Consider the following 19,681-nt stretch of genomic DNA (forward strand, 5'->3'; position numbering starts at 1 on the left):
CTCTCCCGGCAGGATCCAAAGGCCGCGGTGACAGGCTGCATTGCGAAAGAGAATCGATACAGGGAAGCGTCTCGGGAGAAACTTGTGCTGTCTGCGAGCGTGGCGGTGCCAGGCTCCTCTCTGACTCACGGGGGACATCACCGGTGGAGCTGTGGGGCTCCCGGCCGCTGGCCCGCAGGAACAAGAGGTGCTGGACCGGTCACACGGGTTGCACGGGAGCGTGGCAGGTGCTGTGCGTGGCTCGTGGGCACGTCGGCACGGCCCCAGCCCAGCTCCGGCAGAAGGGAGTGGTGTCCCAAGCCAGGAGAGAGCCGGACGCGGCGTGGGGCTGCGGACCACAAGGTACAGGCACCTGAGGTGGGTGGTGGCAGGGACACCGGTAATCGCTGTCCGCAGGCACTGCTTGGCGGGGGAGATACTCCTCTGCCAGCAAACCTTATCTACTACTGCCAGTGAGTTTTGGTGCAGCCATAGCGGGAGCTCGGGGAGCAGCCCAGCTCCCCAGCCCTGCGGCACAGCACTGCTGAGGGCAAGGCAGCTCTGGGCAGCCTCTGCCTCCTGGCTTTGCTCAGCCCGTTGTCGAAATGAGGGTCGCTGGTGTCTTCCCGCTGTGCAGGGAGAAGGTGAGGCTGAGGGCTGGCTTGGAGTAGGGGACAGTGGTGATGGGCTCACATTGAGATGGGCCCGGCCTGCCCCACGTGATTTTGCATCCCCACCGGTGCAGGGCGTCCCAAGGACGGGCACTGCCCAACGGGGAGGTACCAGGGCAGCTCCTGGCCGTGCCAGCCCCTGACGCCCTGGGCCTGGGCATGCAGACGGCTCAGGCAGCTCAGAGGTTTTTGGTAGGGGGGGGTTGCATTATCCATCCTGTTTGCCGACCTGGCACTGCAAGACAGTGCCTTGAATTTGTGACCCCACGTCAGCACGCACGTCTGTCCCTGTGGCACCGAAAGTATCGAGTTTGCAGGGAAAACCCACCCGAGTTACCAGAGCTGGTAAGTCCTGGCAGGCTCTGAGTCACGGCGGGGTCCATCCTCGGTGGCACCGAGAGCCTATGGGCAAGAGCCTGCCTGCATCTGGGGGTACAGGGGGAGCCTCTGGCTGATTTGGGGGCTGGGGGACCTGAAACAAGCTTTGCCAGGATGGAGAGGCTGAGGCAGCTGGGATCTGGAGGAGGGAGCTACCATTTTCAGGTGGTTACTTTTAGAAGCAGAAGTGCAGGGTAAAATCTCCTCCAAATGTTGCAGAATCCGGAGCCAAACCTCTCGGCAGCTCTGCAGTGCTGGGTGTCAGCTTGCTGTGAGATGTGGTTTATTTTTATTTCGCCTTGGGCATCCTGCATTCTGGCTGTCTTTGGGTCAGTGAGCGGTGGCAGCCCGGTTGGGTGCACCTGATGGCCCGATGACGGGCACAGAAACATCCCCAGTGCCAGCTGGGGGGGGGGGGCTCACAGATGGGTCTGGGTGGCTGTGGCGATGCTGAGGTCTCTTCTGTCCCTGTTTCCTGGCTGCAGGCACCGGTGAGGCCACGGCCGTGAGTGCTCATTCCTTCCCCGCTGTTGCTGCCTGCTGCCGGCGCGCCTCCGGCACCCCACAGCCATGACGACCTCAGCGCTGCGCCGGCAGGTGAAAAACATCGTGCACAACTACTCGGAGGCAGAGATCAAGGTGCGGGAGGCCACCTCCAATGATCCCTGGGGACCGCCCAGCTCTCTGATGTCGGAGATCGCCGACCTCACCTTCAATACAGTGGCCTTCGCCGAGGTCATGGGTATGATCTGGCGGCGGCTGAATGACAGCGGCAAGAACTGGCGTCACGTCTATAAAGCCCTCACCCTCCTGGACTACCTCATCAAAACCGGCTCCGAGAAGGTGACCCACCAGTGCCGGGAGAACCTCTACACCATCCAGACGCTGAAGGACTTCCAGTATGTGGACCGCGACGGCAAGGACCAGGGCATCAACATCCGGGAGAAGGTGAAGCAGGTGATGGCGCTGCTGAAGGATGAAGAGCGGCTGAAGCAGGAGCGGGCGCACGCGCTGCAGACCAAGGAGCGCATGGCCCTCGAGGGCATGGGCAGCGGCAGCCACCAGGTCCCCTACGGCCGCCGCGCATCACCCTACGGGGACGACTACGGCCGGGCGCGGGGCTCACCATCCTCTTTTAACTGTGAGTTGCTGCTGGCAGGGGCTGGGGGCTCGCTCGGGGGGCTGGGGGCTCGCTCAGGCTCGCTGCAGGGTGGAGGCAGGCATTGCATTCAGTTTGCACCTGCCTGGCACTCATTGCTCCACCCTTTGGAGGGGATGGTGCTGACGCCCAGCTCTGTCCTGTGCCGCTGGCAGAGGTTTGGTTGGGCTGGTGGTGAAGCCCAACAGCAGTGGCAACTGGTGGTGCCCTAAGCCTGCCTCAGGGATGCCTTAAACCCACAGCTTGTTAGCAGTGGGGAGCTCTAATGTGGGGCTGCGTCCCTTGGGGAAGCAATGCTGGGGGGAGGCTGCTGACGTGCTCCCCAAAACACCCCCATCCTGATGTCACTTCTGCCACTTTTCCTTCTCCCAGCATCATCCTCATCCCCACGGTTCGCCTCTGACCTGGAGCAAGCGAGGCCCCAGACGACGGGCGAGGAGGAGCTGCAGCTGCAGCTGGCGCTGGCCATGAGTCGGGAGGAGGCGGAGAAGGTAGGGGGGCTCTGCCTGCCCTGGGGTGTACGAGCCCGGGCATCTCCCTACACCTTGCCTTGTGGGCATGGTGGGTCATTTCCCTGGGAGGAGGGAGAATTTTGGGGGCTGACCAAGGCTGGTGCATGTACCTGCAACTGCCCCAGGCTGCTCGCGCTGTGCCTGGTATCCAAAACTGCCAGCAGGCAGATCCCTGCTCCCCATCCTTGTACAGCACCAGCCTGAGACCCATCCAGCCTCCCAGACCCCTGTGAACGTGGGGTTTTTTTTCTGGGTCACCACAACCCCCCAAACCTGGCTGCCCTTTTCTACCCAGGGTTTCTGGCCCAAGGTGCCCCATTTCTCTTGCCTTCTTGCAGAGGTTTCAAGAGGTGATACCTCACCCAGCACTGTGGGTTACGTGGTGGGCTGGGGGGGTCCAGCAACATCCCCCAGCTGTACACTGGGCTGGATGCTCCCTTTCCACCAGCTGGCCCTTTCAAAGTGGGCTAGAAGGAGTACTGGAAAACAGCTCTGGCGGGAGCAGAGCAGGGATGCAGGCAGCCAGCCAGCTGCAGTCCCCAGCCGTGAAACCTCCCTCAGGGCTGTCCCCTCTCCTATCTGCTGGCCGTGGCCCCTTCTCCACTGAGGACGGCTTATTTGCGCACCGGCTGAGCTTACCACTGGCTGGCACAGCCTGTGCAGAGCACGTGGGTACGGCTGGGTACACAAAGTCAGAGGGACGTGGTGACCGAAGGGCTGCGTGCCCGGGCCGGCAGGCATCCCCCTGGGGCTGGCACCGAGCACGGCCAGCTCAGTCCTGCCATGCTTCAGAGACAGTGCTCGCTGCTGCCTGTCTTCCCTGCCTGATGGAGGCTCTTTTGGAGATGGAGCAGAGCATCTATCCCTATTTTTGTCCTGGAATTGGAGTATTTATAGTTTCCAGGCGCTGCTGCTGCAGCGAGTGCAGTAGGAACACGCTTGTGAAAGCGTTGCCTGTTGGAGTCCATCTGGGCTGTGCACACTCACACACACTGGTACAGGTGTGTGCACACCCCCACCAGCACCGAGGTCTCTGTTCCCAGCCCCAGCTGGTCCCATGCTGCTGGATGAGCATTATGGGGCAGCAGTCAGGGTGGCTGGGGTGGTACAGGGACAGTCTCACTCCAAAATCCACCTCGGGTCTGGGTGCTTCTACCCCAGCAGAGTGGGGCCAGGCAGGATTCCTGAATGAAGGCCAGTCAGTGTCACAAACCCTCAGGTGAGGGGACATCTAATCAATCCCCTCTCCTCCTCCAACTGCATCTGAACCGCTGCAAACCTCCCATGGGAGATGCTGGCTAACTGCAGCTCGTCCCAGCCTAGATGCAGCAGCAAGGGATGCGGTATGGGGGGAGCTGGGGCAGAGGCCCCAGGGGAGCCTAAGTGGGAGCAGATGGAGAGTGTAGGGGCACCAGGCTGGGGTTCTGCTGGTAAAGCCAGCAGGATGGGTGCAGAGGTGCTGTGCAGGCAGACGAAGGGCTGCAGTAGAGCTGGTGGTGAGGACCTCCGAGTCGCCCCGCGAACCAAGGGCAAGCTGAAATGTCACCCCATTTCCTCTGTTGGCAGAAGCCACTTCCTCCAATTTCCAGTACAGACGAAGAAAGGCAATTGCAGCTAGCGCTCGCACTGAGCAAAGAGGAGCACGAGAAGGTACCTGTGCCCCGCAGCCCCGGGCGCTCCTCTCTCCTTGCACTTGGGCTTCTTTCTGGGGTGCTGGAGCCCAAAATGCTGCCTTGCTCCGGTACCTGCTTTGCTTTCGCTGCTCTGGGCTGTCTGCTGAGCACTCTCCCAGCGGGCTCAGCCCCAGAGGAGCCATCTGCTCGGATGCTGGGACTTTTCGGGCATGCGGTGGCAGCTCCGGTGCTGGGTCTGTCCCCTGGAGAAGGTGCTGACTGCAGGGTTGCTGAGCTCACGGGCTGTCCCTTGTCCCCGCAGGAGGTGAGGGCTTGGCAAGGGGAGAACTCCCTGCTGCAGAGAGCTGCAGAGGAAACTGCCCAGGGCAAGGAGGAAGAGGAAGAAGATAAAATGAAGAAAAGCCAGGTACAGTGCTGGGGGCCTGGAAGGTCACACAGCCAGGTGTGGGCCCTAGGGTGGTCCCACAGGTCTGCCTTGGGCTTCCCTCACCTCTTTGTTCCCTTTGTTTGCAGTCTTCTATCCTGGAGCTGGCAGATATATTCGGGCCGGCGCCAGCCCCCTCCAGCCACGCGTCTGCTGACCCATGGGATATGCCAGGTGGGGGCAACTCCCAGGCTGCCGAAGCTTGGGGCAGGGCAGAAACCTCTCCCTTGCCTTTGTCCCTCTCTAGTTCCCAGGAGCTCAACAGTCAGGACCTCTTGCTGCCTCTCCCTCTGCCTGGTCTGTTGCACACCCAGGCAGTGTTACTGGAAGCTGTGGTCCCCCAGGCGTATCCCCAGCGCTGAGCATCCCCCTGTGCCCTGCACTGTTCCCCTCTTCCACAGCTTCCCTTCTCCTTTCAGATATGAAACCCAAAGCGGAGCCGGCAGCTTCTGCCTGGACTGGAGCGCCTGACCCCTGGGTGCCCGTCCCGGCTGCTGGTGGGGAGCCCCTCTCCCAGGCGAGCGCCTCATCCCAGCAAACCTCCTCTGGGGCCTGGGATTTCCCCCCCAGCACCACAGCATCCTCTGACCCTTGGGGCAAGGCACCGATGTCTTCTGGCTTCCCTCCTGCGGACCCCTGGGTGACGGCATCCCCCCCGGCCCAGGTCTCTGGTTCTACACCAGCTCCTGACCCCTGGACTGCTGTGGCTGAGCCACCACCGAACCCTGGTAAGGGGCTCAACTGGCATTTTGGCTTTGATGGGGGCTGTGGGCAGCATTGACCATTGCTGCCCCCTAGCAAGTGAGCATCCTGGGCGCTCCCCCCTTCCTCCCACAGCCAGCTCTACAGACACCCCCTCCTCGCTCTCCTGCCCTGCGGCAGGACCTCTGCTCATCCCTCCGCATCCCTGGGCTGCTTTAATTCATATGGCACAGCTAACAGAGCCCTCCCCTGTGAGTGGATAGCAGCAACCATGCTGTGCCAGGTTGATGGTGATGTGCCCCCCCCTCCCAGTGATACCTGTTTGCACCCCTAAACCAGCCCCATGTGCCAGGACACGACGGTTGTAGCTCACAGGTGCTACATTGCAGATGGGGAAACAGTTGATGGAGCAGCCTGTGCTTCAGAGCTCAGTGCTGCTCTTGGTTCCTCCCTGGTGCTTCCTCCAGCCCCATGGAGGTCCTCTGTGCACTGCCTTCAGTTTTGGGCCCTGGGGAGGAGTGGGATCCGCCCTGGGGGCCAGTGGTGGCTGTCAGAGTGTTCCACAGACCTGTCCCCACCAGGGCTGGGAAGGGACCTGCCTGCTGCAGGGGCGGCTGCAGGTAGCATGGGGCTGCCTGGGTTGGCATCACCCCCCTAATGGTCTGGCTCATCTCAGCCCCTGGGCACGTTCCCACCTCGCAGCCCCACGTCCCCTTGCCACACGCCCTCCTCTCTGTCTCCTTGCAGGCAGCCACCCCTGTCTCTCCCCTGCCCGTGCTTCTGCCTCTCACGCCTCTCACCTCCCCGCTTGCACCCCTCCTTGAGTCTCACCTCTTCCCCCAGCTCCAGGGGGGGATGCTTTCGACCTGTTTGCAAAGCCGCCTGAGCCAGCCGAGCCGCCGGAGCAGGAGCCCTCGCAGCTGCCCTCCTCCGCCAAGTCCAACAGCCCCGTCGGTAAGAGGCGGGGGAGGAGGCAGGGACCCATTTGGGCAGGTGGGAACAGTGACCTGTCCCTGCCTGTTGTAGGGAGGCAGCTCCAGCTGTGTGCAGCTGCTTGCTGCCATGGCCAAAGCCTGTTCCCACCTGCACCCATGCATGCTGTAGGCTAGGGCTGCCCAGCAGCAGCTCAGGGGAAGCTCGGGCAGGCTGTGCCACAGTCTCTGCCGCACTCAAGCTGCGACCTGGGTTGAGATGTGCCATTAGCCACCCTGTGCAATGCTGGGGGGATGCTGCCGCTCTCAGTGTGTCCTGGCTGGTTCACATGACTCACCTCCCTCCCTCCCCCCAGAGCTGGACCCCTTCGGTGACCTGTTCCCTGGCACCAGGCAGGATGGGGCGAAGAGCTTTGACCTCACCAACCTGGCTGATTCCCTGCCTGAATCGGGCAAGGAGCGGAAGGACTGTAAAACCCCTGAGGCTTTCCTTGGCCCTGCCGCCTCCTCCCTGGTCAACCTGGATTCCTTGGTCGCACCTGCACCGGCCTCCAAGACGCGCAACCCCTTTCTCTCGGGTAGGTGCCGGTACTTGCTGCTGGCTGGGGACTTTGCAGGGCTGGGCAGAGGGGTGTTTGGGGGAGGAAGAGGAGGCCCGGGGAGGTCACGGCTGCCCTGACATGTCCCATCCTCTCTTTGCTAGGTCTGAGCACGCCATCCCCCACCAACCCCTTCAGCCTCGCCGAGCAGCCCAAGCCGACGCTCAACCAGATGCGGACCAGCTCACCGGTGCCCGGCCTGCCCGCCGGCCTCCCCGCCAACTCCATGACCTACAGCGCGTCCCTGCCGCTGCCCCTCAGCAGTGTCCCCGCCGCCGCTGCCGCCCTCCCTGTCTCTGCCAGTGCCTTCCCCCAGGCCGGCACCTTCCCCGAACTCCCCAGCAACTTGCCGCAGCCTTTACTGCCGCTGAGCGGCCCCCCGGCCCCGCCGTCTGCTCCAGGGGGGCTCAACCCCTTCCTCTGAACCCACTGGACATGTAGACTCTCACCCCTTCCCTGGCTGTTACAGACCCCCCTGGCCTTTCCCCCCGCCAAGACCTCGGGGAGCTGGTGGTTCGCTAGCTGCAAGGGACAGTGCCCCCCATGCCAGCCCCCTCCCCGTGCCCGCCGGCTGGGGGCAGCCAGCATGAGCCCACATGCTTGACAAGCAAGAGGGGACCCCCTGTTCCCCTGCGAAGGGCAGACTGCTGCCCAGGGCAGCACAGGGGCTGTGGCAGAGCCTGCCCGCAGGGCTGTGGGGTGGGGGCTGGGCTGATGCATGGGCTCTCGCTGCCAGGGGGCGGCCCCCCGGAGAAGGGGGCTCTGTGGGGAGCTGGATCTGAGGGGGGGTTTGGGGGTCCCTCCACCGCGTTCTCCTGCCTGGGCAGGTGCGGGGATCCCCGGCCGGTTTGCGCTCCCCTGGCTGTTACTCCTCATCCCCCGCCCCTCCCGCTCGCTGCCCTCCCCCCCCTCAGCCCCCGGCCCCTTCAGAAGGAGCGCGGGCACGGCCCCCGCGGGGCGCAGCCGCCTCCTCGCCCGCTGCCGGGTCTCGCTCCGGGCTTGGGGAGGGGGCGGCGGAGGAGGGCGCCGGGGCTTCGGCGCTGCAGGAGAGCGGCGGCTCCGGGCTGGCTGTGAGACAATAAAATGCTCTGACGGACCCGGTGTGTGCAGCTAGCGGGGCGGGCAGCGGGGGCGGGCGGAGGGACGGGCCCTGAGACGTGGAGAGGAGGCCGGGCCGGGCCGCGGCGGTGCCGCCCCGGACGCCAGGGGCCGGTGACGAGGAGCGGCGGCAGCTCCGCCCCGCCCCGCCGCCATGTTGACAGCGGCCCTGCGGCGGGCCCGCAGGTACCTGGGGGTGGGCGGGGGGGCTGCGGCCCTGCAGTGCCGTGGGCAGCGGACGCTGCGGCACCTGGCAGCCGCTGTGCTCCATCGCTGTCTCCCCTTGCACCGCTCCGAGTCCTCCCTGCACCTTCCACACGCCTCTAAATCCTCCCTGCAACGTCCCGTGCCGCTCCCGCACCCCCACAACCGCTCCTAAATCCTCCCTGCAACCCTCACAACCCCTCTCTGCGTCCCTGCGCACCTCCCGCGTTCCCCACAATCCTCCCTGCATCCCCGTATCCCCTGCGTACACCTTCCCTCCACCCCTCTTGTGCCCCGGACCCCTGCGCCCCAGCCCTCATCCCACCCAGCAGCAGGAGGGTCTCACTGGTCCCTCGCCCCACCCTCGCCATGCAGAGCCTGTGCTGCCCTGCTCGCACCCCGCCCCTGCACCGACCTGTGCACCCCCGGGAGGGGATTCTCCTGTCTGAGGACACGCAGGTCAAACCCTGCAGGTGCTGGGGATGCTTATGCACCCAAAGGGTGTTGGTGGGGCGCTGGAGGGAACCCCAGGGATGGCAGTCCCTGGGCCATGCCTGTGCCGAGCTGGAGGAGAACAACCTTGCCTGAGCCTCTGGCAAGTGGGGAGGACGTTGTAGGGTCCTGGGTAGGGGACGTGGAGGTGGATTAAGCCTCGCTGGAGCCACCCAGCCCTGGGGTGAGATCGGTTGCCCTGGCACAGGGAGTGAATAGTGGGGAGCAGTACCCCATCCCGGGGCTGCGCTGGGTGCCTGCAGGAGCTGGGGTGGAGGGGGTGCTGCTTGGGGGTGTCGTGGCTCTCTCCAGGGCTGTGCCTTGCTGGGTGGAGCAGGGAAACAATAAGCCTGTTGGGCATCGCAGGTTGGTGTTTCTGTCGGGGAGCAGGACCATGGCTGTGAGGGGGAGCCCCCCCAGCGCCCCTCGCCACGCCAACCGCCTGATTAACGAGAAGTCCCCGTACCTTCTGCAGCATGCTCACAACCCTGTGGATTGGTAAGAGCAACCGGTGCCTTTTCTCCCTGTCCCCCCACTCCCCCTCTCCTTGTGTCCGTGGGGCTCCTCGCTGCCGTGGAAGCAAGAGCAGGTGAAGCAGCCTGGCCTCCTGCAGCTCCCCTCAGGCTTGGGGTCCGTGCTCTGAGCCAGCCAATGCCCTTGGCTGTCCTGACCACTCTCTGCCAGTGAGCAGCTTCTCGGACAGCTTTAGAGGAGCCCAGATCCCAGCAGCAATGACCCCTGAAGCTCCTTTCTTGTCTTCACTCTACAGGTACCCTTGGGGTCAGGAAGCATTTGATAAAGCAAAGAAAGAAAACAAGCTGATATTCCTGTCAGGTAACCAGAAACAAGACATATTTCATGTTCCCACTTGTTCAGTAGATGACCAGATAAGCTGGGCTGCATCCTGGGCTGGAGTGTGAGTAGCCCTGTAGGTGAGGACAGATGCTAAGCACTAATTCTCTGCTCACAAGAGAGGGCCACAGGCTTTAATAGCTCCCTCTGAAGATGGGCTGCATCAAGGACTAGGGTCCCCAGCCAGATTTTAGGAGCAAGAGCTGGAAAGCCCAGAAAGCCCTGCAAGCCTACATGCTTCCAGGAGTTCTTTCTCCTCTATCTCTTCTCCCAGCTGTTTCCTATAGCATGGTTCTCCACCTCTGAGTGATCTCATCATAACACATGTCCTGCTCCCTGCAAAGGGCCTTTCTTCATTCACCTGAACTTGTTTTCAGTGGGCTACTCCACCTGCCACTGGTGCCATGTGATGGAGGAAGAGTCCTTCAAGAACAAGGAGATTGGGGAGATTATGAACAAGAACTTTGTGTGTATCAAAGTGGATCGTGAGGAGCGGCCAGATGTGGACAAGGTGTACATGACCTTCGTGCAGGTAAGAGGGGGCACAGGTAGGGCTTGGGAGGCTTTGACTGTCTCTTTCAAGGTGAGGTTCATGGTCACCTTCCTGGGGCAAGAAGAACCAGTGTGTGGGATGGTCTGAATGGGGCCATAGATGATCACAAGGGTGAAGAGCAGCATGCATCTGTCTTCAAGTGAGGCCCTTGGATGTGCCAGAGGGGTACAGAGCAGAGGTTGCCTCTTGTGTGACCTTGTCACACCCATGATTTGTCTTTCAGGCAACCAGTGGTGGAGGTGGCTGGCCGATGAGCGTCTGGCTGACTCCAGACCTCAAACCCTTTGTAGGGGGAACGTACTTCCCTCCTGAAGATGGAGTTCAACATGTTGGCTTTCGGACTGTGCTGCTCCGAATTGCAGAGCAGGTATGGAGCAGGAATGGCTTAGCAGGCAAAGGTGCTGGAGGGAAATTGGTGTGGGCTTGATGGGTGTCTCGGGTAGCCCCAAGAACATGTTGGATCTTTGGCTGGGTTAGAGGTGGATTTGAACTGATTTTGGGAGAGGGACTGAGAACTCAAGGTGCAGTTAGGACAGGTGCAGTGTGGGAAGCAGAGAGGGAGTGACAAAAAATAGCAGAACTGACTTCCTCACTCTGCATCTTAGTGGAAGGAGAACAAAGATGTCTTGTTGGAGAGCAGCCAGAACATCCTGAAAACGTTGCTACATATGTCTGAGATCGGTGTGCAGGGTCAGGAGTCACCCCCACCATCCGAAGAAGTGATGGCCACCTGTTTCCAGCAGCTCTCCAACTCCTATGATGAGGACTATGGTGGCTTTTCCAAATCCCCCAAGTTCCCCACTCCAGGTCAGTCTGAGCTCTGCTGCTGAGTCACAGCATGGGGCAGGCAGTGCCGCTGGGCAGAGCCCACCCAACAGTCTCCCTCTTTCTCCCTGTATTTCAGTGAATTTGAATTTCCTCTTCACGTACTGGGCCCTGCACCGAACAACTCCAGAAGGAGCCCGGGCGCTGCAGATGGCTCTGCATACCCTCAAGATGATGGCCCATGGGGGCATCCATGACCACATTGGCCAGGTAGGAGGAAAGCCTTGATGGAAAATCCCTGGCATGCCCAGGAGGCATGAGGTGGAGGTGTGGGGTGGAGATAAGTCCACTTGGTCTTTGCAGGGGTTTCACCGCTACTCCACTGACCAGCACTGGCATGTCCCTCACTTTGAGAAGATGCTGTATGACCAGGGGCAGCTGGCAACTACCTATAGCAGAGCGTTTCAGGTATGGCTGTGGGGCCGGTGGGCTCACTTGGCATGCTGAGTGCTGGCTGGGAAGGGCTGGCTTGGTTTGGGGAACAGCTTCAAAGCAATTTCCCCAAGATGCTGCCCATCCCATGGGCATGGAGTGGTCCCATACTCCTCTTCATCTACTGGTCTTCATCCAGAAATGCTGCACAAATCCCTGACAGTGTAGCCCCAGGGTTTTGAGCGTGATGGGAGAGGGAACAGCCTTCTGGCCGGTCTTTCTGAGTCAGCAAACACACACTGCTGCCTCTGATGTTGGTGTAGCTCCAGGGTGCTCCAGCTCCAGCTCCCCAGTGCTTGTAGATGTCTATCAGAGATCTCATTATGTCTTGCTGTGTCTCTTGCCTTCCCTGTACCCCTTGTAACACTGACAGCCAGGCCATGCCTCCTGCAGATCTCTGGTGATGAATTCTTTGCTGATGTCACCCAAGACATTCTGCTCTACGTCTCACGGGACCTGAGCGACCAGGTAGGTTGTTCCCTGAGCTGGGCCATAGGGAGCTGCTTACCCTGCCCTGGGATATGGCTTGGGGCTGCTTCTCCCTCCTTCCCTCCCTACCTGTGCTCAGTCTGGAGTGGTGCTGTGGCTCACTGGTCAGACTGCCTGCCCAGTAGTGATGGGGAACTGGCCGAAGGGGCTGTCCCAGTAGCTGGAGGGTCTCTCTGTTGCTGTCTTTTCCAGGCTGGTGGTTTCTACAGTGCAGAAGATGCCGATTCCTACCCGACCAGCACATCTGAAGAGAAGCGAGAAGGAGCTTTCTGTGTGTGGTCAGCTGAGGAAATCCAGGCTCTCCTTCCTGATCCCGTTGAGGGGGCCACAGAGGGGACGACCCTGGGAGATGTCTTCATGCACCACTACGGAGTGAAGGAGACCGGCAATGTGAACCCCATGAAGGTGAGGGAGAGCAAAGACTTGCCCGGTACTGGGACCGTTGCTGGGTGTCCTGTGCCCCTGGGCATGGAGGGAGGGTGGCAGACCAGTCCCAAACCACCCGGGGTCCAAGCCCTCCAGCATCCAGAAGCATCTGTAGAACGGGGCTCTCCTTTCAGGACCCCCGTCAGGAGCTGAAGGGCAAGAACGTCCTTATTGTCCAGAGCTCCCCAGAGCTGACAGCAGCCCGATTTGGGCTGGAGCCGGCTCAGCTCGGTGCCCTGCTGCGGGAGGGCCGGCGGAGGCTGGCGGCAACCCGGGCGCAGCGACCGCGGCCACACTTGGACACCAAGATGCTGGCGGCGTGGAACGGTGAGAAGTGGCTCAGCTCCAGGGTGAGGGGCATGTCTTGCCCAGACAAGACGTTTTAGGGGGGGGTTGTAAGCAATGAGTCCTGCTGTGGCTGGGCAGGCCCCTGCAGAGGCGGTGGGTGGGTGAGCTGGGGTTTGGGTGGGGAAGCAGCCCCACACCTGCCGCAAGCCATGGGGCTGCTGGGGACTGAGCCATTGCTCCGGGTTTATTTCCCCTGCCTGCTGCCAGCAGAGAGCAGCAAAACTCTTCCCTTGGCTCAGCCCAGCTCCTTCGCTAGGCTCTGGGGAAGGGGATGGAGTTGGGGATTCAGGACCCAGTTGGGATGCGGAGCCCATCTCCACTGCTGCTTTAGCGGAGGGACCACAGCTCTGTGTCCCTCTGTCTGGGTGTCCCGCAGCAGGTAATGACAGCAGCACCCCAGGGGCTGTTCCCAGCAGTCAATGCCTGAGTAGCTGTGCCTGGAGATGGTGTGAGCCAGACTTAGACCACATCCTGCACACAGGATGACTGTCTTAAGCCCTGATTCTGCCTGTGAGTGAAGGCTTCACTCTTGCTGGCCTTGTGGCACGCTGCCCTTCAGTGCCAGTACGTGACTTCCTTAGTGGTTTGAACTGAGCAGAAGAGCTGATGGCTGAGCCTTGACCTGCCTGGGACAGCAGGGAGGATGAGCTTCACGCTGAGCATCCTTTAAAGCAAAGGCAGCGACACCCCTGCCAGTTCCTTGTGCCCCTCTCCGAGCCTGTCCCTGTGTCTGTCCCACACAGGGCTGATGATCTCCGGCTTTGCGCAGGCTGGGGCGGCCCTGGCTGAGCCGGGGTACGTGAGCCAGGCTGTGCAGGCTGCAGCCTTCCTGCGGGAACACCTTGCCGACCCTGCCAGTGGGCGGCTGCTGCGGAGCTGCTACCGGGGCAAAGACAACACGGTGGAGCAGAGGTGAGCAGCGGTACAGAGAGGGGCTCCACACCCACTGGCCACCCTGCCGGGGGCTGCCCAGGCCCCGGTGGTTTGTGTCCTCCTCTTTAGGCAGGACTGAACTTGGAGGGAGGCCTTGCACAGAGCTGCCTCCAGTGCAGTTTGGAATGGAGTGGTGCCCCCCACCCAGTGAAGAGGAATTAAGGTCAAATCCTTTCCTATTCCTCACCTCTCAAGCTGGCAGGGGTCTGCCCCTGCCCTGCCTTGCTGTGCATAGGGCTGAGCTGTGTGGTGACTTGGCACAGCCAGTGCTTATCTTGGATCTCAGAGTGGCAGAGACCAGTAGGCTGGGCTTTGCTGGGGTGGAGACCATTTCCCACCTGGCCAATGTTGAGACCCTGATGCTTCTTCCCTGTCTGCCACTGCAGTGCCATCCCCATTCAGGGCTTCCTGGAGGACTATGTCTTCGTCATCCAGGCTCTCTTTGACTTGTATGAAGCCTCCCTGGACCAGGGCTGGCTGGAGTGGGCACTGCAGCTCCAGCACATGCAAGATGAGCTCTTCTGGGACCCCAAAGGCTTTGCGTATTTCTCCAGCGAGGCTGGTGATCCCTCTCTGCTCCTGCGCCTCAAGGATGGTGAGTTTGGGGACCCATGGTCCCAGAGGTTATGGTGTGGGGCAGCTGGAGGACCAGGCTGTGGGATGGTGAGGTGTTGAGCTGATGGAGGAGCTGTTGTCCCTCGCAGACCAAGACGGCGCAGAGCCTACTGCCAACTCTGTCACTGTCACAAACCTGCTCCGAGCGGCTTGTTACTCCGGTCACATGGAGTGGGTGGAAAAAGCTGGGCAGATCTTGTCTGCTTTCTCAGAGAGGCTCCAGAAGATCCCGATAACCCTGCCAGAGATGGCCCGGGCAACTGCTGTCTTCCATCACACCCTCAAACAGGTATGGGCTGGGGGTCATGTGTCCCCTATGGGATCTGCCACAGGCAGGGGGCCTGGCAGTGGTGTGGGTGCAGTCACAGCTCTCTGCTTTCTCCCTCCTGCCACCCATGCTCTCCCCTGGCAGGTCGTTATCTGTGGAGACCCCCAAGAAGAAGACACAAAAGAGATGCTGCGCTGCTTCCACTCTGTCTTCAGCCCAAACAAGGTAAAGGTGCCAGCCCTGTCTGCCAGCCCTCCCCTGTGCTCTGCCTGGCCGCTCTCTGCCAGCTGCCATCACACTCATGCTGCTGCCTGCATTGCTGGTGCCTTCATCCTTTCTCCTGGTGTGCATCCATCCTCTTCCTCCTCCATCCTGCCTCCCTTCTGGGCAGTGTCCTATCCAGCCCTTAGTGAGTACGGCCGGCTGAGCCCCTGCACCCCTCTGCCTGGCGCAGAGCACTGGCAGCCCGGCGCAGGGGGTGGTGCAGCAGTGGCTGCTGTTGCTGCCGGCTGTTTACGCTGCTCTCAGCCTGAGCCCAGCATCCCCAGCGCTCATCTCCCAAGGGAAAACCTTCCTTTCCAGAGCAGATATGTCATACCTGGTGTGGATCCAGACAGTGTCTGGGTCACCTTCTGCCTGGAGCCACCCTTGCGTCCTTGGGGGAGTTGCATTGGCTCTGTTGTGGGTGGGGGTAACCCTGCCTGGGGGTGCTGGCCTTTCCCAAAAGCTGGGGTCACAGCTGTGCTGGGGTTACTGCCTTGCTCTGCCGGTCTGTGTCCCCGCTCAGAGGTGCATCGCTCGGTGCATCCCAGGTCCTGTGCTGCCTTGGGGACAGAGCTGTTTCCCGCCTGCGGCGCTGGCAGGGAAGGGCAGCATGGCAGCTGGTGCCTGTCACGCTGTGTGGGCAGTGTCCCTGCCCTGGGGAGCAGTGGCTCACACCTTGGCAAGGCTGTGGAGCCAAGGGAAGCAGGACTGGGCTGCAGGAGAGGCGACTTGGCCTCTAGACTGGATCCATCCCCACCTGCCAGGGTCCTGGTGCCAGGGATGGGTGCACTGAGCTGCAGCACGTGGTGGGGAGCTGGTGCCAGGGCCATAGCACCACTTTCCCTCTGTAGCCCCAGCTGGGGTGAACTGGGGAGGGCTGGTCCCACTCTGTCCTTGTGTTAGCTCAGCCCACAGAGGATTTCATCCCTGAGCCTCTGCCTGCCTGCCCAGCGATGTTTAACGGGTGGGGAACACAGCCCCAGTCCCACCCATCATCTCCCACCCAGCAGAGCCCTTGGCTGTGCTGGTCCTTGGGCTCTGTGCGAGGCCTCTGCTCCTGTGCTCTTCCTCTCCCTTTGAAGGATTACAGTGGGTGACCCAGTTTGCAGGGACGGGCAGTGTCGTGCTGGCAGCAGGGAGCCCCGCGCCGCCGAAAATAACCTGCTCCCTTTCCTGGCAGCTGGTTCAGCCACTGGTCCCCTGGGTCCATGTGGGCCCTGGGCTGGAAACAGCCCTCGGCTTCGGGGTCCTGAGCAGAGCAGATAGCACAACCATTCCCCCTCCTCCCATGCTGCTCAGTTCTCTCCTGCTAAGCTGCTAACAAGCCTGGCTGGTGGGATGCTTTGCTCCCCTGGGGTAGGCCCATCCTCCCCTGGGGTAGGCCCATCCTCCCCTGGGGTTGTTTCCTTCCTTGAAGCATGGAGGAAGAGGAGGGGTAGGTGCTCTGGGTGAATATTTCCATGGGGGAGTGAAGCCATGGGTGGGTGGGAGCTGCCTGAGGATGGCAGTGCCCACCCAGGCTCTGTGCAGTGGGGTGGAGCATGCAGGGGTGCATGGGGGGCTGCAGGGCTGGCAGCAGGCAGGGCAGGGGTCTGCCTCTGCCTGCCCTTGTGTGTGCTGTGATGGTGGGATGGGGCAGAAGCCAGCTCATTCGGCAGCCTGAGTTTGTTTTCCAGTAGAAGGAAAGTGGCAGGATCTCAGCTGGTGAAGCTCTTTGCCCCATGGGTGTGTGTGGGGTGTGTGTGTGAGCTTCCCCAGGCATGGGTGTGCAGGATGGGTAGGAGCTGAGCTCCTCAGCACCGGGGCTGAGCAGAGCCGTGCTTCCCCTGAGCTGTCCTGCCATGCTTCCCTGGCACTGCACTCATTCCCTGCAGGCAGCTCAGCTCTTGCAAGGGCAATGGGGAGAAAGGAGGAGAGTCATACTGCTTAGGGGGGGGGTCACCGAATTCGGGAGCAGCCTGTGATCTCCTGACAGCCATCCCTCTTCCTGCACTGCATCCCACTGAGATGCTGATGCTCCTTTTCCCCACCGCCTTCAGCTCCCTCCAGCTGCTCCCCAGCTCTGCTTCCCCACCCCAAGAAGCTGCCTGAGGCAGAGCAGCCCTGGATCACCTGCTCTGGGGATGTGGCAGCTCTGGGAATTGGCTCTGCCAAGGAGTTGGGCAAATGTCACTGCCATGTCCCCTGCCACCCCTGTTCCCTTGGTGCCGGTGGGGTGCTGAGGGCTAGGCTCATCTGCAGGAACACAATTAATTAGGTCGTTCCAGTAATTAATTCCTTACAAATCTCACATTGAAATCCTTGCTGTAACGAGATGCTGATGATAAAATGGCATTGAGGTCACAGATTTAAATGGACCCTGTGCCCGGAGGAGCCCTCTGCCTCAGGCAGCTGCTGCGGGGATGTGAGTGGTCCAGGGGCGATGCCAGCGGCTGCTCCCCTGCAGCTCAGAGCAGAGGGGGTTGGATCCCTGCTCCAGGGCTGGATCCTGGCTCCTGGTATAGATCCCTGCCCTGTTAATGGTCTTTAGGGTAATTATGAAGGATCCCATTATCTCCTTGGCTGCAGAGCGCTAGCCTGCCGCTTGCCTTCATCCTGGCCCCGCAAGAAGACCTTAGGGAGCTTGTGAGAAAAATGAATAATGAATTTCAGATTGGACATGAATTGGTAATTAATCACTCCTGGAATTAATTCCAGACAAAGGGGAGGAAGGGGGGGGGGAGCAGGAGGCAGGCAGGGAGCCGGGCTGCGACAGCGCTGGGTCAAGGCAGGGACTGAGCGGGAGATGTGGGGTGACAGGATGGGACTGCACCCCCCTGCAATCTTCCAGGGCAAGGGCTTGGGGATGCAGCAATCCCCTGGGCACACAGGGTGAGGGCAGCCCCTGCCAGGCTGGGGGGGGGGCTGTGCAGTGTCCCTGCGAGTGCCAGGGCTGGGGGCAGAGGTGCTGCATGCTGGGCAGGCAGTGCTGTGGCCGGGGCTGGTGTGTGCTGCTCTTGGGAGTCAGGGTGTCTGTGTTTGGTGGTGGCCTGAGCAGTGCAAACATGCGGTGAGTGTGTGGGTGCTCAGCAGGTGCTGCTGCAGGCACACATGTGGGGCTGGGTGCAGCTGTATGCTCCAGCAGTGGGATGCTGCTGCCGTCCCTCAGGCCTTGGAACGGTCTGTGCTTTGCTCAGCCTTCCCATCGTGCGGGCACCAGGCTCCCTGCCAGCTGGCCTGTGCCTCGAGGAGCCCCCTGAGGCTTTGACAAACATTTTCCCTTTCAGAAAAAGCTCATTATGGCAGTAGCCCCTGGCTGGTGCTGTGTGTCAGCCCAGAGAGCCCCCCCACCCACTGTGACCCAGTGTCTGAGGATTTGGGAAGCGTTTGGATAGCTGGAGGAGCTGGGCTGCAGGCTGGGATGGGGCAGTGCTGTGACTGGGGTGTACTGGGCTGGGTGGGTGTCCCCAGGGAGCTGGCTGGCTCTGGGCCTGTCTGTGGGTGCTGGGCTTCATCCCCACCTGTCTGGTGCACTAAGGGGAGGCCAAGCACTGGGGATGGTGAGGACCATGAGCTCCCTCCCATGCGGTTGTGGGGGGAGGTGGCTGCCGTGGGACCCTGGCAGAGGGTTGTTGTGGGTCCCCTGGGCTCTGTGTCCCCTCCTACCTTTGGGCAGGCACATGGGGGATGCTGCTGGCGCTTGGTGTGTCTGTGGGGAGGGCAGGATGGGCTGGTGTTGGCTGTGCTCTCACAGCTCCTTCTTGGGCAGGTGCTGATGGTAGCAGATGGAGACAGCTCTGGGTTCCTCTACCGCCAGTTGCCTTTCCTGGCGTCCCTGGAGAGGAAGGATGGGAAAGCCACTGCCTATCTCTGCAGCAACTTCACCTGCTCCCTGCCTGTCACCTCACCCCAGGAGCTGCGTGGGATGCTCTGCCCGTGAACCTCTCGGCCCCTCTGCCTGCAGAAGGTGATGGGGAGACAGACTGTCATATCAACCTGGGAATAGGGGAGAGACCTGTAATAAAGCCACCCTGGGCATAACCTGCCTCCCAGAGGGTTCCTGGCAGTCCAGCGGGGCTGTGCCCTTCCCTGCCTGCAGCATGTCAGGCTCTGGGCTCTGCCTGTGCTGCTGCTCTGCTCTCAGCAGAACCATCTCTGGTCCCCGGTGCTGGTTTTGGCATGGCCAGGAGGAACCCACCGAGCAGCATCTCCTCCCCCTGCGCACGCACTCGCTCCTCGCCTCTTCATGCCAAGGGAAAGGAAAACAAATTAAATATAAATCCCAGCGTTAATGGAGAAGTCAGATGGGAAAACTATTAGGGTTCCTATAGCAACCCCGGGGTAACATTGTCAAAAGCACCTGGATGACTTGGGAGTCAAGAGCTGTTGAAAGCGTTACTGGTTACAACAGCCGTGGTATTTTTCCATTACAGGGTGGATTCTAATGTAAAGTTAATGTATAGTGCATGCAGAAACCCTGCTGATTGCCACAACTGATGGAAACACAAGAGCCAGTCCCAGCCCTTCCAAACAGCTTGAGAAAGGGCTGCCCAGAGTCTCGTGTTCTTTGTGCAAGGCCTGGCAGCCGGCGCCTGCATCCACACTAGGATGGGGCTTGTGAGGCTGCACTGCTTCCCCTGGGACCTGCAGTGAGGTGGGGAGCTCCCCTGGGGCTGGGGTGGCTGGAGGGAGCAGGCATGGGGCTGACAACCCCCAGAGCTGGGTGGGCTGGCGTGCCTCATGGCTGCCCTGGGATCCTGAGCACCACTGTGGGTGGGTGCCCTCCCTGGCACTGCTCTGGCTGGGGATCCCCCACAGGGATGGCAAGTGGGGAATTGTCCCACCTACATCTCAGCGGGGTTCGTCCAGGCTGCATGGCCAGGCTGGGTGCTGTGTGTGGGTGCTGCTGGCTG

General features: G+C 61.3%; 2 protein-coding genes across 3 annotated transcripts; both read left to right on the forward strand.

Annotated features, from left to right (window-relative positions):
• Positions 1-202: 202 nt before the first annotated feature.
• EPN3 (epsin 3) lies at positions 203-8,104 on the forward strand. Of its 2 annotated transcripts, XM_084273410.1 has the most exons (10): positions 203-342; positions 1,514-2,169; positions 2,560-2,678; positions 4,266-4,349; positions 4,635-4,739; positions 4,847-4,931; positions 5,177-5,485; positions 6,303-6,413; positions 6,748-6,969; positions 7,095-8,104. In XM_084273410.1, the coding sequence occupies exons 2-10, from the start codon at positions 1,599-1,601 to the stop codon at positions 7,412-7,414; spliced, it is 1,926 nt and encodes a 641-aa protein (XP_084129536.1). In that variant the 5' UTR covers positions 203-342; positions 1,514-1,598; the 3' UTR covers positions 7,415-8,104. The 2 variants fall into 2 exon arrangements, with proteins under 2 accessions (XP_084129536.1, XP_084129537.1); XM_084273411.1 differs by lacking the exon at positions 6,303-6,413.
• A 1,074-nt stretch (positions 8,105-9,178) lies between these two features.
• Positions 9,179-18,809, forward strand: SPATA20 (spermatogenesis associated 20; the record flags this gene model as incomplete). Its single annotated transcript, XM_084273751.1, has 15 exons — positions 9,179-9,282; positions 9,554-9,618; positions 10,014-10,168; positions 10,413-10,556; positions 10,795-10,996; positions 11,094-11,224; positions 11,318-11,422; positions 11,840-11,914; positions 12,128-12,340; positions 12,496-12,688; positions 13,453-13,621; positions 14,029-14,237; positions 14,347-14,546; positions 14,670-14,750; positions 18,538-18,809. 15 exons carry the CDS (start codon positions 9,179-9,181, stop codon positions 18,706-18,708), a joined length of 2,217 nt encoding a protein of 738 aa, XP_084129877.1. The 3' UTR covers positions 18,709-18,809.
• Positions 18,810-19,681: the final 872 nt, after the last annotated feature.

Source organism: Gallinula chloropus (assembly GCF_964237585.1).
Source record: "Gallinula chloropus genome assembly, chromosome: 20".
NCBI classification, from domain to species: domain Eukaryota; kingdom Metazoa; phylum Chordata; class Aves; order Gruiformes; family Rallidae; genus Gallinula; species Gallinula chloropus.

Excerpts from the sequence above, each read along its gene's own strand:
- EPN3 (XM_084273410.1), top strand. The coding sequence starts at position 1,599 with ATGACGACCTCAGCGCTGCGCCGGCAGGTGAAAAACATCGTGCACAAC. Across the intron at positions 2,170-2,559 it reads CTCACCATCCTCTTTTAACT|CATCATCCTCATCCCCACGG; the intron begins GTGAGTTGCTGC and ends TCCTTCTCCCAG. Across the intron at positions 6,970-7,094 it reads GCGCAACCCCTTTCTCTCGG|GTCTGAGCACGCCATCCCCC; the intron begins GTAGGTGCCGGT and ends TCTCTTTGCTAG.